This window comes from Pogona vitticeps, chromosome 3 (genome assembly GCF_051106095.1).
Source record: "Pogona vitticeps strain Pit_001003342236 chromosome 3, PviZW2.1, whole genome shotgun sequence".
Lineage (NCBI taxonomy): Eukaryota > Metazoa > Chordata > Lepidosauria > Squamata > Agamidae > Pogona > Pogona vitticeps.
The window spans coordinates 100,026,105-100,045,034 of NC_135785.1; the positions used below are offsets into that span (position 1 = coordinate 100,026,105).

At 42.0% G+C, this 18,930-nt stretch overlaps 1 protein-coding gene across 1 annotated transcript in view; it reads right to left on the reverse strand.

Annotated features, from left to right (window-relative positions):
* Window positions 1-18,930, reverse strand: part of BICC1 (BicC family RNA binding protein 1) — a 169,771-nt gene that overhangs the window by 116,133 nt on the left and 34,708 nt on the right. The window contains exon 2 of the mRNA XM_020802263.3: window positions 12,743-12,789. Coding sequence (XP_020657922.3) covers window positions 12,743-12,789 — 47 coding nt within the window. The remainder of the gene's footprint in view (window positions 1-12,742; window positions 12,790-18,930) is intronic.

The window sequence follows — 18,930 nt, forward strand, 5'->3', positions numbered from 1 at the left end:
TAGGATAAAAATCTTCCGTTTAAACTTTGGGAGAAAATAGGCATTTATAGAATAAACGGTCTATTTGTACAAGGAAAACCAATTAGACTCAGCCAGTTACAAGAAAAAGCTAAAGAAATAGCAACTAACTGGTTTCAATTACTTCAGATAAGAAATGTTGCAACTCAACTCTATAAGACGTCAGAACCTAATAGACCATTAATAGAGCTAGAAAAATACTGTATAGATAGGAATAATAAAAGGGGGGAAAAGACTAATTTCATTAATTTATAAAAGCATTCTGGACAAAGAATATGACAGCAGCACAGGACCAAGGTTAGACTGTGAAACAAATTTAAACATCCACATACCAGAAAATATTTGGAAAAAATACAGAACACTCAACTATAGAAATCTGCATAAGCAAAATCTAAATAAATGATGTCAGAAGAAGTTCATAGGTAGCACTATATAAAATGAATAGAGAGATACCAGAATTGTCTTGGAGAAAGTGTGGCCATAAAGGAACATTAGAACACATGTGGTTAGATTACCGAAAAGCACAACTATTTTGTTATGAGGTAATTAATTGCCTAAAAAAATAACAAATCAAAAAATAGCTCCAAATGAAACCTTATTATTATTACTCTCTCTGTTTACTAGAGGAAATGAAAATGTATCAAATAAATAACTGGCGAAAACTCTTATAGGGGCAGCATGGAACAAAACTGCCCAATGATGGAAAGATGCTCAGGACCTCACTTTGCAAAGATATATGAATAAAATATGGGCAGTGGCGCTGATGGAGAAACTGACTAATCAAATCAGATTATACAGAGGGGAGATTTTAAAAGATAACTTTAAGGAGATATGGCACCCCCTGTTGAAATCTGTTAAGTAGTCAAGTGGATAAGGGGTTGGACTGCTGGTTATTCTAAGCGGCATTAGATAGACATAAAAATCCAATAATAAGCCAAGGAAGACACTATGTGAAAAGATAAATAGATAATGTAAACGGTACATATATATATATATATGAAAACATAACCATTTATGCACAGTACATTATTATTGTAACACAATGGGTATTGTTTTAAAATTTTAAAAATTATAAGAAAATAAGTTATATTACTAAAATGTAACTTTCATAGAAATGTGAAGAAAAAAAATTCTGCTGCTTTAAACGGGACAAGTTAAATGACTTAATCTTTTGTCTTTGCTGGAAGGCAGGCGGAGTATCACAGGACATGAAGGATGCAAACATCATCACATTGTATAAGAACAAAGGAGACAGGGGCAACTGCAATAATTATCATGGCATCTCTCTTCTCACTGTTGTAGGGAAGCTGCTTGCCTGATAGTGCTGAAGAGACTCCATGTGCTTGCAGACAGAGTCTATCCAGAATCACAGTGTGAATTTTGAGCTAATAGATCCACCACTGACATGGTATTCTCCCTCAGACAGTTGCAGGAGAAATGTAGGGAACAATGACAGCCACTCTTTGTGGCCTTCATAGATCTTACAGCTTTTGACTTGGTTAGCAGGGATGGCCTTTTTAAAATACTTCCCGAGATTGGATGTCCACCTTGAATCCTTAACATCATCAATTCCTTTCATGAGGAAATGAAGGGCACTGTAGTTTTTGATGGCTCAACATCAGATCACTTTGACATCGGAAGCAGAGTGAAACAGGGCTGTGTCCTCACTCCAACCCTGTTTGGGATCTTTCTTGCTGTCATGCTGAAGCACACCTTTGGAACTGCAACCAAAGGTGTCTATCTCTGGACTAGATCAGATGGAAAGCTCTTTAATCTCTCTGAGACCAAAGACCAAAGTCCAGCTGAAATTCATGCAGGACTTCCTCTTCACTGATGATGCAGCTATTGTTGCCCACTCTGCTCAAGAGTTCCAACAATTTACGAATCATTTTAGTAAGGCCTGCCAAGACTCTGGATTAACAATCAGCCTGAAGAAAACACAAGTCATGGGCCATGGCGTGGATTCACCTACCTCTATTACTATCTCTACACAAGAATTGGAGGTTGTTCATGACTTTGTGTACCTTGGCTCAATGATCTCTGACACCCTTTCCCTAAATGTCAAGCGGGATAAACGCATTGGCAAATGCATTGTAAGTTCTCTAGACTCACAAAGAGTATGGCTTAATAAGAAGCTGATGGAATATACCAAGATTCAGGTCTATAGAGCCTGTGTCCTGAGTACACTCCTGTACTGCAGCGAAACCTGGACCCTTTGTGAATGACAGGAGAGGAAGCTGAACACGTTCCATATGCGTTGTCTCCGACCCATTTTGGGTATCAACTGGTGAGACAAAGTTACAAATAGAATAATCCTAGAATGATAGCATGTATACATTACTGAAACAGTGACATCTACGTTGGCTTAGGCATGTCATGAGAATGGCTGATGGTCGGATTCCAAAAGATCTCCTGTATGGAGAATTAGTGCAGGGAAATCGCCTCAGAGGGATACCACAGCTGCAATACAAGGATATCTGTAAGTGGGATCTGAAGGCCTTAGGAATGGACCTCAACAGATGGGAAACCTTGACATCTGAGCATTCAGCCTGGAGGCAGGTGGTGCAGCACGGCCTCTCCCATTTTGAAGAGACACTTGTCCAGCAGGCCAAGGCCAAAACCAGCAAAATCAGGGAGCTGGACAGGGGACAGATCGTATTTGTCTTCAGTGTGGAAGGGATTGTCACCCACAAATTGGCCTTCTCCACCACACTAGACGTTGTTCCAAGACCTCTAACTCAGAGCATGTTACCATAGTCTCTCAAGATTAAAGGATGCCTACAAATGACTTAAGCCTTAAGCATCCCTAGAGCTATTTTGGGATTCTGTTAACCAAGATTGTTTGTGCTTTGGGACTAAGTGCCTATGGACCTTTCATGACTGAAAAATGGGAAGCTGTAGAACTAAGGGTTTTACCTGCAATAAGCTATGCTTGCTGATAATTTGAAAAGCTGACCATGTTTAGCAGACCTGTCACTAATACCTGGCATGCTCAGAAGCTCACAGGATCTACACACCTCAGCAGAGCTGTTGGGGATCCATACAACCTTGCCTAAGTACCTAGTGTTGCACTCTATGCTTGAACTAGCCAAAGAACTCTTCCAGTTGCCAACCAATCCAACTAGATAACTAGGGTCCAGCCCCCCTGGGGCCAGACCAACCAGTCATGATTTCACCACTGCTGCAAGCTCAATGGAGCTTTCCTATCACTCCATTGCTCACAATGGATTAGCCAGTCCTGGCAGAAGGCAGGATGATGAGCCTCTCTACCAGGTCACAGAGTGGCTAAACCATCGTGAGAAAGGGAGAAATAATGTTCCATGGAGCTCACGGCAGTGGCAAAATCGTGAGTGGCTGGTCTGGCCCCAGGGGGCCGGAGCCTTGTTATCTGCACCTGTGGGGGGATATTCGTATTTGTACAGTATATGAATAAAAATATCCCCATCTCTAATAAGAACCCATTCTCTGGATAAAGGGCTAACGTAGTCAAGAGAACATATGCAGCCCCCACCAGGCTCTTCTTCCACCTGTCCTGACTCCTTCACAAAACTCCACCTGTGCCAACATCCTGTCCATAAGGCTGTCTTTCCCTACACTGCCAGCAATGATGAAGAAATATATACCTATCAGAATTGCTAGGGTGGTGAGAATCTGATTTAATGAATATGTTTCTCCATTCCTTCTCTCAGAGATCCTCACAAATATCGCTCTTCCATTGTTGGGGAAAGGGGTGTCCATGTCCTCCCAGAAAAGAAGGACAAAGTCTCATGTGCATGAATAAGCATACTTATGTATATATTTGTCAAGATGCAACCCTTGATTCAGCATCATGTGTGGCCCCCAGGGCTGAAAATATCAGAGCCCTCCTGTATATCTGCTTCCAACTGTTATCCTGGATGAAAACATACTTCCACAGCTATAGAAAGTAGAGAGAAACTACAGTTTGGATAACCTCATAAACAAGGTTTAGCTATTCAGGTTGTACTGAAATTTTTCTAGCCAGGAAAAGCACCTAATATTGTTATTTATTTATTTATTTATTTGATTTATATCCCGCCCATCTGGTCTGGTCAACCACTCTGGGCGGCTTCCAATAAAGGTGTATACAGTAAAACATAAGGGTATTACAAACAATCCGAACACATACAATAATAAAATGAATATTGAATGAAAGAAAAAATAAAGAAAGAATTAAATATTGACAGGAGGGAAGGCCTGAATGTTTTTAGTTGACTCTTGAAAGTGCCCAGCGTAGTGGCTGCACGAATCACCGGAGGAAGGTTATTCCAGAGGCGAGAAGCCACCACCAAGAAGGCCCGGTTTCGTGTCCTTTCATTCCGGGCGTCCCTTGGAGTAAGGTCCTCAGCCTCACCTCCTGGCTTGTGTGGGTGATCCAAGTAGATCTAGGTGGGAGCAGGCGTTCCGCCAAGTATCGAGGTCCTAAACCGTTTAGGGCTTTATATGTATGCATTAAAACTTTGAAGTCAATGCGGAAACGGATGGGCAGCCAGTGCAGCATGGCCAGAGTAGGAGAAATATGTTAGTATTTTCTCACTCCAGTAAGGAGTCTGGCCGCCACATTCTGCACCACCTGAAGTTTCTGCGTCAGCTTCAAAGGGAGCCCCACGTAGAGCGCATTACAGTGGTCTAATCTAGAAATTACGAGTGCATGTACTAAGGTAGTGAGCACCCCCGTGTCTAGGTAAGGCCGCAGCCGGGCAATCCGCCAAAGGTGGAAAAAGGCGTTGCGGACTACCGACGCCACCTGCGTTTCCATGGTGAGCGTCGGGTCCAGATGTACCCCCAGGCTGCGGACCCCACTCTTCGTGGCCAGGGCCACCACCCTCAAACAAGAGAGAGTCACCCAAGCCGCCAGCCACAGGGCCACCCACCCTCAGAACTTCCGTCTTGTCCGGGTTCAGCCTCAGCCCATTCTCCCGCATCCATTGCAGTACGGCCTCCAGGCAGTGCTGGAGGGACAGGACAGCATCATCTGCAGTTGGTGAAAAGGAGATGTAGAGCTGGGTGTCATCAGCATATTGATAACACGATGCTCCACACCCCCTGATGACCCCTCCCAACGGCCTCATATAGATGTTAAACAGCAATGGGAAGATAGTCAACCCCTGTGGAACCCCACATTTGAGGCTCCAAGGGGCCGAGACACTCTCCCCACACTGCACTCTCTGGGGGCGGTCCTCCAAGAAGGAGCGGAACCAGGCCAGAGTCAAGCCACCAATACCAAACTCAGAGAGCCTCCCCAGAAGGATACCGTGGTCGACGGTATCGAAGGCTGCCGAGATGTTGAGGAGGACCAACAAAGATGTTTTACCCCTGTCAGCCTCCCTCAACAAGTCATCGTACAGGCAGACCAATGCCGTCTCCGTACCGTGGCGCGGCCTGAAGCCCGACTGAAATGGATCCAGGGCATCTGTTTCATCCAAATGTGCCTGAAGCTGGTCAGCCACCACCCTCTCGACCACTTTGCACATGAAAGAAACATTGGCGACGGGCCTATAATTGCCAATTTCGTCTGCCGCCAATCTAGGTTTCTTTCTTATGGGCCTAATGAGTGTCTCCTTGAGGGCAGAGGGAAACCTGCCCTCAAGGAAAGACCCATTTGTTATTGCAGTGGCCCATTCTGTTGTTATTGGCCTGGCTGCTTTGATTAGCCAGGCCGGGCAAGGGTCCAAAGAGGAGGTGGTGGCTCGACAGCGATCAAATACCCTGGCCCCAGAATCAGGCATGACAGGCTGAAAGGAGTCAAGAGTTACCGGGCAAGACGGAGCGCTGGACATCTCTGCTCGACTCGTTTCGTCGTTTAGTCATGTCCGACTCTTCGTGACCCCATGGACCAGAGCACGCCAGGCCCTCCTATCTTCCACTGCCTCCCAGAGTTGTGTCAAATTCATGTTGGTTGCTTCGCAGACACTGTCCAGCCATCTCATCCTCGGTCGTCCCCTTCTCCTCTTGCCATTGCACTTTCCTAACATCAAGGTTTTTTCCAAGGAGTCTTCTCTTCTCATGAGTTGGCCAAAGTACTGGAGCCTCAGCTTCAGGATCTGTCCTTCCAGTGAGCACTCAGGGTTGATTTCCTTTAGAATTGATAGGTTTGTTCTCCTTGCAGTTCAGGGGATTCTCAAGAGCCTCCTCCAGCACCACAATTCAAAGGCATCAATTCTTCGGCGGTCTGCTTTCTTTATGGTCCAGCTCTCACTTCCATACATCACGACAGGAAAAACCATAGCTTTGACTATTCGGACTTTTGTTGGCAAGGTGATGTCTCTGCTTTTTAAGATGCTGTCAAGATTTGTCATCGCTTTCCTCCCAAGAAGCAGGCGTCTTTTAATTTCGTGGCTGCTGTCTCCATCTGCAGTGATCATGGAGCCCAGGAAGATAAAATCTGACACTGCCTCCATATCTTCCCCTTCTATTTGCCAGGAGATGATGGGACCAGTGGCCATGATCTTAGTTTTTTTGATGTTGAGTTTCAGACCGTTTTTTGCACTCTCCTCTTTCACCCTCATTACAAGGTTCTTTAATTCCTCCTCACTTTCTGCTATCAGAGTGGTATCATCTGAATATCGGAGGTTGCTGATATTTCTTCTGGCAATCTTAATTCCGCCGTGGGATTCCTCCAGTCCAGCCTTCCGCATGCTCGACTCACTGTGTTCAAAAGAGGAGAGAGGTCCCGGCAGATGGCCTCCACTTTAAATTTTAAAAAGGCTGCAAACTGGTCAGGTGAAAAACTAGGGGGAGGCCTATCACCCAGATCAGTTCCAGATAGGTTGCACACTATACGGAATAACTCCCCCTGCTGGTTGGACGCTTTGCTTATCCAAGTAGCGAAGTAAGTTTGAAAAGCAGCCTTTACCCTAGACAGGTAAAGGTTAGTTGTGACCCTGACAGCTATCCAATTGTGATCCGTTGGGTTCTTCCTCCACCTACGCTCTAGCCTTCTCCTATGTCGCTTCAGCGCTCGAAGCTCCTGGTTAAATCAGGGCGCTGGCCGAGCTTTACGACAGAGAGGGCGTTTAGTCACGATCGTGTCTATAGCCTTGATTGCAACGGTGGACCAGCTATCAATCAGAGCGTTGGCAGGAGCACTAGCCAGGTCCGCCGTAACCCCTCTCATGACATCCTGGAATCCAGCAGGATCCAGTAGCCTTCGAGGGCGGACCATAGAAATAGGTTCCTGCTCCCTGCGAGGGGGGAGAGCCATACGTAGTTTTAGCAGAAAGGCCTTGGCATAGTACATTATGTGAACAAAATTAGCATTTAGCTTAACACTAAAAGGGATCATTAGTGGCTCTAAGGAAACAGTATGTCTGCTCTGCATTCACCTAATCAGATTTTCACCCACTAAAGTCACATTATCTTAAGCAGTTTAAATTTTTATAAACTCAAGCAAAACCAAAAGGATTGTCACTAAATTAAGTGTGTTTTTTAAGATAACTGATTTAATCTACATTCTGACATATAAAGGCAGTTATGAAAATTATACAAATCATTGCAAATAAACTTTGCAGGCTGAAGTCACTAAAAACAAACAAACAAACAACCTCCCAAAATAGCTTTTGCTGCATCACACAGGCCTCAGAGATAGGAATGTTGTAGGTAATGGACTGACGTGCCTTCACTAACCTGGTGCCTTCCAGATGTTATGCACTACTGTTCCCATCATCTTGCAACTATCAGCCGTGGCTGTTAATAACCTACAGGATTTGGAGGGTGGCAGTTTGGCAAAGGCTGCTCTGTGTGATACAATTAGTCTATCTCAATTTCTACCCTAACTGATTTTAAATCAGGAAGCTGGACAGGGGACAGATTGGATTTGTCTTCAATGTGGAAGGAACTGTCACTCTCGAATCGGCCTCTTCAGCCACACTAGACGCTGTTCCAAATCCTCCATACAGAGCATGTTACCATAGTCTTTCGAGACTGAAGGATGCCTAATGAATGACTAATGATTTTCAAATAAGAAAAGGCAACAACCAACCCACAATGTCCAGGTTAATCTGCAAGTGGCCCTGAGGTGAGGCAAAAGGGCTAAAAGGAAGCCGGGTTTTACTATAGCTTACATTCAGAAAGTACTGGTGTTTGCCCCACTGGGGTTACTAGCCCAGAAACAACATGTGAGCAGTGGAACGGACCACTATCACTTCATTAAACCAAGAGAAAGGATGCAAAGGAGGTGACAAATCAGTCAGGTTCTTGACCAGCAAATGTCGATTGCTTATGTGTTATGCTTACTAAAGACACTATTAAGCAGGAATGAAAACTGTGGGGAGTGAAAGACTGGTGGGTACTGTGAGGAAATCTAATGGGGTGCCTTTTGGATGTCTGAATCTTACTGCTGTGCCTAAACCTCCCAAGTGTCCTGCTGAGGCTCACAACAAATTCAAACAGAACTGAATGAGAAGAACCTATTAAATTCTTCATTACAAAATAACCAAATTCCCTTCCCCATTCCTTTACAAGTCCTCTTGACAACAGGCATGTCCCCTGTGAAAAAGTTTCCAGTCTGGAAAAACTCTTGAGTTAAACTATCAACATTGTTGTCTGAAGCTACAGTGTCATTTTTTCCTACTACTTATTTTCCAGTTCAGTATAGTTTTCTCTCTCCACAAAATTAGCTAGCTTTACTTCACATGAGAAAAAAAAAGTTCAAACAAATTGAAAAAGCAGGACAAACAAGACAATGAGTAAGCTATGAACAATCACACAAAGAACTAAAAGGCTGAAAGGACATTCCCATGTGGTCTTGTCAGAAACACTTTGAAGTGCCATCAAAATGCAAGCATCAGCAAGTTTGCATCTTCCTGAAACTTAAACTAGAATATTTAAATCTGCTTGTGTCATTAAACCATAAGCAATGCATCTTTTAAAGTTACCCTTTTCGTCTTAAAACACATACTTGGGTAAATTAGGAAATTAACATCCATCCATCAAAAGCAATTGCACTAAATAGTAACTGGGAAAACTGTCTCTCTAGCACTCTGCACCAGCCTTCCCTGTGCTGTTCGGAGAAGATAGCAGTTGCAGTTCAACCCATCTTATAGGACACCAGGTTGGGGAAGGCTGCTATATATTCCGTGCACTTCAGTGTCTGTCATGGATGTTAGATGTAAAGTGTTCACTCCAATGTAAATCCCAAGGAAAAATCTGGAACAGATTGTAAAGTGGTCACCATGCAAGCACGTTAAAAACAATGTAATAATGACCAGAAGATAACACGGATTTGTTAATAACAAATCCAGCCAGAAAAAATCTTATCTAATTTTTAGATCAGGAAACCTCCACGTTAGATGATGGGAAGGCTGCAAACATACGGTATCTTGACTTCAGCAAAGCTTTTAACAAAGTGCCTCATAATATTCTGATTAGCAAACTAACTAGGTATGGGTTGGACAGAAGAACTGTCAGGTGGACACACAGTTGATTACAAAATCATACCCACAGAGTGCTTATCTATGGCTCCGTCTCAAACTGAGAGGAGGTAACAAGTGGGGTGCCACAAGGCTCAGTCCTGAGCCCTGTTCTCTTCAATATTTTTATTAACGATGTGGATGAAGAGGTGTAGGGAATAATTATCAAATCTGCAGATGACACAAAATTGAGTGGAATAGCTAATACCTTGGAAGATAGAAACAAAATTCAGAAAGATACAGGCACCTTCTATGATTCTAAATTATTTGGCTTTAAGTTTAATTTATTTTAGTGCACATGAAATTACGACTAACTTCAGACTGGCAGTTTTAGACCCAACCTAATATCGAGCAGTGTAGTCCAAATAATACCCCAGGTAATTTCACAATGATTTTAAAGCACCTTTGGTTCATTGTGCTTCCAAAATATCCACCTATCTATTTCAATAAATTCAATAAAAAGACAAAAAGATAAAAACAGTTAAAATACAATGCTCTAAAAATTGCCATCAGGACCCACAGTTGATGTTATTTCAATTAAAAACCTTCTGGAACAGGAAGGTTTTGACCTGGCACCAAAACGTCATCAACGTCAGCGCAAGATGAATCTCCATCGGGATAGCGTTCCATAGTCTGGGGGCAGCTACCAAAAAGGCCCTTTGTCTTCAAGCCATTCCTCTTACCTTCTCGAGGGATGCCAGGAAGGTTCATATGGAAGGAGGAGGTATTTCAGGTATAAAATAGGTTTATTGATCCATGAAAAACTAATGTGTATCTTTTAAAAGAGTAATGTTGTGAAAGAATAATGTTATAAAAAAAGAAAAAGGAAAAAAAAAAGAAAAAAAAAGTTGGGGTAGAGCACTAAACTCAATTAAGTATTTTGGCTTAAGTATGTGTTGAGTAACTGCCCAATATATTCAGGAGGGTGATGGGAATGGAACAATAATTTAAAAGGAGAATTTAATATGGATGGCGTCCAGAGTTTTAAAAAGTCAACAACTTTAAAAATGTTTAAAAATGAAAACAGAATGAAAATATATGAGACTACCCACATAAATACTATATTACAGTGATAAGCTCCTCCAGTTTCTTTTCAAACTAGAGTTACAGAGATGTTCTTATCACATTTCTCCAAATTGAGAGAGCTCTCTAAAAGAAAACAAGGCCCTCCAACACACAAGTCACACTATTCTCATAGATTGTGGCTAATTATAACAAATATTCATAAATTCACTTCCAATAGCCAGGACAGAGGCATTAAATAACATAGTGAGGAAACAGACTATTCTAAACTCATTAACAATTATCAGAGAACAAGCTGGTACCATAACCCATCCTGTTCCATAACACTATGATCTCCTCCAAGAACCTGGAGCTGGGATAAAAATATGAGTAAAGGCTTAAAGCAGATTTGACTGCTCAATATTCTCTACATGTAAGGGCAGAAGACCAGAGTCATGTCATTTGTAGTACAGCAGATCAACCTAGTAACTTTGTACTAGGCATTTTCCTTCCTGATCCTGGGATGCCAGGGCACACAGACTATGGCTAATATAAACAGATCATAGTATTAAAAAATTCTGGAAAAGACAATAATGCTGGGAAAGGTGGAGGGCAGCAGGAAAAGAGGGAGACCAAATACAAAATAGACTGACTCCCTAAGGCAGAGGTGTCAAATCTCAATTTCCTCTTGGGTCACATCGACATTATGGCTGCCCTCAAAGGGCCGGTTGCATCTGCAAGACTATATAAACGTATCTACACTTTATATCTATACAGTGGACCCTTGACTTACAGACGGCTTGACTTACAGACTTTTTGAGTTACAGACTTCTCTGGCCGCAAAATTTAGGTTTGACTTGCAGACTGAGAATTGACTTACAGACCAGAAAAAAACCAAAATGGAACAAAAACGGCCTGTTACGGGATTAATCGGTTTTCAATGCACTGTAGGTCAATGGAGACTTGACCTACAGACTTTTTGACTTGAGAACCGCCTTCCAATACGGATTAAGTTCTCAAGTCAAGACCCCACTGTACTACGAAGAGTGCGAGGTCAGTGGTACATTCTTATATTACGCTTGCTTTTAAAATGGCAACCCTTTCAAGAATCCGTCCTCACAGAAATAAAGCAGCAAATGTTTTCTTACTGCCCAAATGGTTACATAACTGTTCTCCAAACAAAGTAGCAGAAATAGACAGATCTTGAAAAACCATAATTTTGTTTTTAAGTTTCTACTTTGAGGATTCTGACATTGTCTGGGCCTCAGGTTCGTGGCCCATGGAGGGCACAGGAAGGTGAGCTATGCCTGCACCAGGGTGCACAGCGGTGGTGTTTCCTCCTGCTCCTCCTCCATCCTTAGAGGGTGGGTGGATCAGAGCCTTGGCAGTGCTGAACATGAGGCACTCAGCAGCCAGGTAGTCCAGGCTGGACATGCCACCTGGGGGGGGCATGGCTGTGGCTACGATCCGTGCCTCTCCATGCAGCTGTGCACCCCCGAGGGCATGCCTGTCCTTGATGGGTGGATGGAGAGGCCACAAGGACACACGTGGATCTCCTGGTGGGGCTTGGGATCGGGCTTCTTAGCCTGCCTCCTGGCTCACCACCCTGCCTGGAGAGCCCTGCCGCAACATGGAGGAGGGAGAAGAAGGTGAGGCAACACTGCCGCCACCCCTCATCTCTGCCCAGCCCGGGCATGCCTTCTCACCCTCCCAGTCAGTCAGGCCCCACCTCCCCATCAGGATGGCAGGGAAAGAGAGGAGAGGCGGGAGCGCGCTGACGGGAGGCGGAGCTTCTGTCGCCGCTCACCTCCTTGCTCACTGCTCATCTGTCCCGGTGGCCTGGTCCTTCCAAGGCCACAGACAGTTGGGGACCCCCTGGTATACTGCACAGTAGCAGGGGGCCCAGACCCTGCAATACTGCAAGGGCCACATGAAACAGCCCGGCAGGCCAGATTCAGCCCGTGGGCCTTGAGTTTGACACATGTGCCCCAAGGGAAGCCACAGTTTGCAAGAGCTGAGTATGGCAGCTGAAGACAGGGCATTTTTGGCAATCACTCATTCATTCATAGGGCCGCTCACTTGACAGCACACAACAACAACAATACAAACAGTGCACATATAATTTCAAGCCTGAAAAAGTCACCCCACATAACCACATATGGCTTTAATATCATGTTAAGTCTAAGCAAGAGTTCAGAAAGCACCGAGTTCACAATACTGTCACAACTCCGTTATAAATTCAGTTATGTATCTTTTTCAGCTTTATTTGTATTATCAATTGCAATGCTGCTTACCTTCTGGAAAAAGTCCTCTCCACTTTTGCCTTTTCCTTCTGCAGCAGCTGAAAATAAAACGGGACAAAATTAGCTGAAAGTCTATATTTTGCCTCCTGTTATGCAGCATTTTTCCTTATCTACACACTTATGTCAGTCCTGGACTACCTCTGTCATAAATGGCATATAAAGCACTACTAAATTGAACTTTTCTCAGTTGCTGTGCTGATCTGTAAGTATCTGAAATTTCCTTGGAGAGGCTATTTTTTCAAATAAATAAATAAACAAAATCAGTAATTAGATGTGTTGCCCCAGAACAGAAGAGACACTGGGGAGTAATTAATCCTGCATATATCATAGTGTGATTCCTTCATGTAAATTGTGAAGGGTGAACAGGCGAAAAGAATGTACACTGCTACATATACCTGCTATACACACACACACAAACACACACATACAGAGAGAGAGAGAGAGATCCACAACCACAGCTAGCCAAGGATATTCAGCGTCTTTAAATGAAGGACAAGATGACTGGCAGTTAAATGTTAGATCACACTGTTCATGAGATTGTGTTTTCCACTGCACCTGAGACACCACCCTTGGGTTTTCCTTTTGTTTTTTCAGAGGGGACAAGGGCAGCTTATGTGGCATGCACAGTGCTGCCCTCTAACAGATGAGAGTTCAAAAGAACAGTCAGGATGTTGCCATTGCTACCCTGCAACATCTCCTGCTTGAGACAATGATACCTAATGACAGGACCGGTTCTGAGCCAAGGTACAGTGGTGCCTCGCAAGACAAATGCCTTGCAGGACAAAAAACTCGCAAGACAAATGGTTTTGGCAATGGGGTTGATGACTTGCAAGACAAATGTTCCTATGGCCGTGCTTCACAAGAAGAATGTCTTCCATTTTTTGTTCCTGTCTCATGTTTGCTGATTTTTAAATGTTTTTCTATGATTAAAAAGTTAACGTTTTTTGATTGAAATTTTAAAAATCATCTGCACAATATGTATGGCTTTAAAGAGAACTTAATAAACCCTTTGTAAACCAAATTTGACTTTGTTTTGACTTTTTTTGCCCAAAGGAATGCATTAGTTAGATTTCAATGCATTCCTACGGGAAAACGTGTTTCACAAGACAAATTTTTCGCAAGACAACATTAACCACAGAACGGATTAAATTCATCTTGCGAGGCACCACTGTATTTAGAGCTAGAGAGATAACTTCCTCTTTCTTATTTTAAAAATCACTTCACATCTGTTGTTGGGGATTTAAAGAATTACCTTCAGGGAACATCTACAAGCTCAGTATACCAACTACTCATATATATTCTCATATGCTCATAATGACATATATATATCCAATTATTTTGAACAACATCCCAACATCACCACATCATTGTTTTTATATGCTATTTGTTTGATCCTTTTTAGTATTTGTATACTCACTGTCCTTAGCTTTAATATTGTCTTAATAATTATGTAAGCCACCTTAGGTGGCTTTTAAAGAGAAAGGTAGAGTAAAAATATTTTAGATAAATAAACAAACAAACAATGCTGAGCTGTCTTTCAACTCTGCCTAGACTTGGTTTTTTATGTAGGGAGATTCTGTTCCATTAAGCTGAAACTTAGAACTATTAAGGAGTACACAGAATTAGTTGTACGGTTCCCAGCCTAGGGCTAGATACAATCTAATGTTTTACTTTGGCTCTCAAAATCTTTGAACTTCCTTCAATGAGTAAACCAAGTGTACCTGAATATTTGACAGCATCGAGTTACATATCGCAAATACAGTCTACCTCCTTTATCTAGCCACAAAGGCATGATTTCTGAACTGCTCCCTTTGATCATCTCAATTTCAAAATGAAATTAAAACTACACATAATCCAATATGCACTGTAAAAATGCACTTATGGTTGTCAGCAACTGATTATTATCTGAATGACAAACTAGAGTTGTCCAGTTTCCATGCATGGGAAAACCAGTTTTTACCAGGATGGTAAAAATCACTCTAGCAAATTCTGTGCTAACCTTAAAACTCTTTTCACATATGCTGAAATACACAGCCAAAAAAACAATAACCATGTTCTCATGTTCCAATTCCAACTTAAACTCTTAAGACTGTTTGGGCAAGAAAAGTAAATGACCTGCATTGCTCTGGATAAACATTTGGCCTTTCTAGATACCATATTGAATTTTAAGACAATGGAGTGGTGGGGGATTTCCCAGTCCCTCTCAAAGATTATGTCTGGTATCTAAAATCTCCTATCTTCACTATGGAGGAGTACAGCTAAGAAACCAATCTACATATAGGAGACTTGCAAAAAAATGATGAGGTTTTACAAGAGTAAAAAATATATATATTTTATGCTCGGAGGAACAATTCACCTGAATCAGATTATTTCATATTAAGGAGCAACTCAACTGAAATACATAATTTGCTTGATATTAGAGGTACAGTGGGGTCTTGACTTGAGAACTTAATCCGTATTGGAAGGCGGTTCTCAAGTCAAAAAGTCTGTAAGTCAAGTCTCCATTGACCTACAGTGCATTGAAAACCGATTAATCCCGTAACAGGCCGTTTTTGTTCCATTTTGGTTTTTTTCTGGTCTGTAAGTCAAATCTCAGTCTGCAACTCAAACCTAAATTTTGCGGCCAGAGAAGTCTGTAAATCAAGCCGTCTGTAAGTCAAGGGTCCACTGTATGTAGATTTGTGTTTTGGACTGCAACTCCCAGAATTCCTCAGGCAGAGTCCCCTTGTATGAAAATCTACACCTGATCCGTATCTACTAGGCATTCTATACTATATCTAGCTTTAGAAATACAATTAGCAGTCTAAACATGCTGTTGGTGGGATTTTATTAGAAGATTGGGATGATGTTGGTTTAGCATGACACATCTTGATACAAGACATCTGTTTGCTTAGAGTTAAATTAAATGTTATGTGAAATACCTAAGGCTTCCATTTTAAAAAAAACACCAAAAGCATGAAAATGATAAACCTAACAAATGGAATTAATTTTCTTTTCTTCCTTATGTATATTAAGCCAATAGGAAAATATCTTCATTTATTTTTAAATTCTATATTCAATTACATACATACTATCACATATTTTGGTTGTATGTGGGAAAAATACCTCCCCACATCTTGAATGGAATACTGAAGACTGGCTGAAAAAATTAGTGTAGTTCACAGAGGGTTTTTGTTTGTATATGTGCAAAATGTTTACCACCTCCTCCTTTAGGTATAATTGATTTTTATTATTTATTATTTATTTATTTTTTCCATTTTTACCCCACCCATTTAGATTCAGGAATCTATCTGTGCAAGCCAGGAAAGCAAAATTCAAGCATACATAGAGGTTTCACCTCATTAAGGATCTTATCCATATCTTCTGGTTGTACAGATTAAGAATTGTCCATGATAACTGGATTAGATGCCACAGTTGCATCAAATAGACTTGTACAAACAACAGTACAGTATCTAAGTCAATATGAATGAATACAAACAATTTTACCTGAAATGCTCACACACATTAGTCTCAATGGACTATTGTGTGGTCTATACTTTCTTTTTCTGGAACAGACAGCAACAATCTATGACTAATCAAAGCAATTCGGCTGTGCAAATCTGTGCAAACTCAAGGCTGACATTAGTTATAGCCTCTTCACTTCCATCACTACCACAAAAGAGGCCTTCAGTACAGCTCTGATTTCCATTGTGCTAACTCTGCCAGCATCACTCTATATGTTGTCTCATTCCCTTCACTATCAGCCAGATTCTGAGAAAAGCAGTGAGCTCATCTGGCTGTACTCAATGGGAGACAAACACTGAGGAGCCACTTTGTAAACTTAACTGGAGGTTTTCTGTCCACCCATTCCACAGGCCAACTACAGTGTCACCAAAAGCTGAGGTGGAAAGAGCCATTAAAACATTAATGAAGCTAATCTAACTAATCGTTTTCATTTTCAAACAACAAATTAGTCTGATTCAAATCAATCAACAACATTTATTGCAGAAGTAATAAAAAATTAAAACTTAGAAAAGATACAAAAGTCACAACTAAAATCTCTCTCTCTCTCTCTTTCTGAATCTTTACAAATGTGACCAATTAGTGTACAGTAAAGTCTGATAGACGTCATTAATGATTTTATGAAGCCATACACTCATACTTTCATGTCTCCATTTTGTTGTTTATTCAAACAGGTAATCTGATAGCTACCTGTGTCATGACCAGCTCAGTTAGATCTCAGTAACTAGAAAGACCTTTACAGGAAGAGGCCATGCAAACCACTCAGTTTTGTCATCCATAAAGACCTCTGGATTGTGGTTTCTGTCCCCAAAAGATTTTTTAAAAAAATATATCATGGGAGACTGAAGATAGTACTTCTTTTTCACTTGAAAACAGTGCCACTGACCTAATCAAATTGTAGCATGAACTGGTCCCCATGTCCTGAGCAGCCACCTTTGGGGGTGGGGGGAAGAAATATAACAAAACCCAGATTTACTTAGGTCTTCATTTTAAGTCAGGTAGTATTACACTTGAAAAGTGTAACTTAAAGTGACCAACTTGCCTTCCCCATATCAGTGGTATTCAATCTTGATAACCAAAGATGGCAATTTTGAGAACTCTCAGCAATTCTAGATAACAGTTCTGTGCATAATGATCCAAATATATTTACCCGTATTTGCCAGCATATAAGATGACTTTTTTGGCCCCAAAAACATGCCTCCAAGTGGGGGGGGGGTCAACGTATACACTGGGTACACTTCAGTTGGGCCAGGAAGGAGCCGCCGCCGCCGCCGCTGAGTGAGTGACACGGGGCCACGCCGGTAGGGGAGGCAGGCAGGCGGGCAGGCAGGCGGGCGGGCGGTCCGGATGGAGGGAGGGAAGCAGAGACGGCCATGCCTAAGCGGCCAGAGCCTGCTGCCGGGCTGCCCGCCGCCCCACGCCGCTGAGCCAGCTGCCTGCTTGCCCACCCGCCGTCGGATAGCCGCTTCCCCCCTCCTCCTCCTCCTCTGCCACCCACCCAGCCGCCTCCCCTCCTTCTCGCCCTCCTCACCGCTGAGCCAACTGCCCGCTCGCCTCCACGCCACTGGAGAGCTGCTTCCCCTTCCTCTCTTCCTCGTCCACTGCGGCCGCCCACCCGGTCGCTTCCCCTCCTCGTCCATTCTATATTTTGAGTTGAAATGTTGGGGGCTCATCTTATACGCTGAGTCGTCTTGTACGCCGGCAAATATGGTATATTGTCAAGATTGAGCTGCCAATATAAGTTTTTCCCTTTCCTTACTGAGAATGGCAATGCCCTCTCGACTGGGAATATCCAACTTAGCATTTTAAATGAGTAAAACTACATTTCAGGCATTGTTTTTGGTACATTAAATTTCAATAGTCTTCTGGTGTTGGTCAAAAAGTAATGAATTTAACTCTGAAGTGTTAACTCTGCCTTATTTCCTCATTTTGCTCATAAGCAAAGTGAAACGTCTTGTTTTCAAGAAGTTTCAGATAAATTCTAACCTTTCAAGCTGCACATTTCTATGGGTTTCTGTGATGCTCTTGGTAACTCAAGAGTTACTTCTCTACTGTTCTTAGCTGTTATAAAATCTGAACATCTTTACAGTGACAAATCTATTTAACAAGAATTTACTGCACAGTGAACAGAAAGTACTATGAGATTTTAGAAATGGGTGATCATTGGCTAATGAGAGCAAATCCTTTTCCTTTCATCATTCAAAACCTTCACAACATACAATCTCCTGTTAGCTTCTAAAATGCTACAGATTATGCATTTTTATGTTATAATATTTTTTAAAACCATAAGGCCATTGCTAAAGAATGCAGGTAATCCATATCTACTACAGGAGGGTTGAAAAATGTATCTATTTCTTTTCAAACATATATATGTATTTGTATCTGTATTTTCAGCTTTACTCTTGTGGTTTCCACAGTTTCCATGCAATACTGCATTTCATACACTTCTCATTTTCAGCAATATGGAGCTGAAGAGGTTCTATCCAAAACTAATAATTCTGAAGTTGAAACAGGTGTTGGCTATTATGATACCCATGAACTTCAAGGTTTTGTCTACTTAACCATGAGAAAATACTATTGAAAATTCTTGAGATCAAATTTATACAAATGATATGGAAATTCTGCTTAAGTGTTATTTTAATCCCAGTTTACTGTAGCGGCCTCTAATATATTTCAAA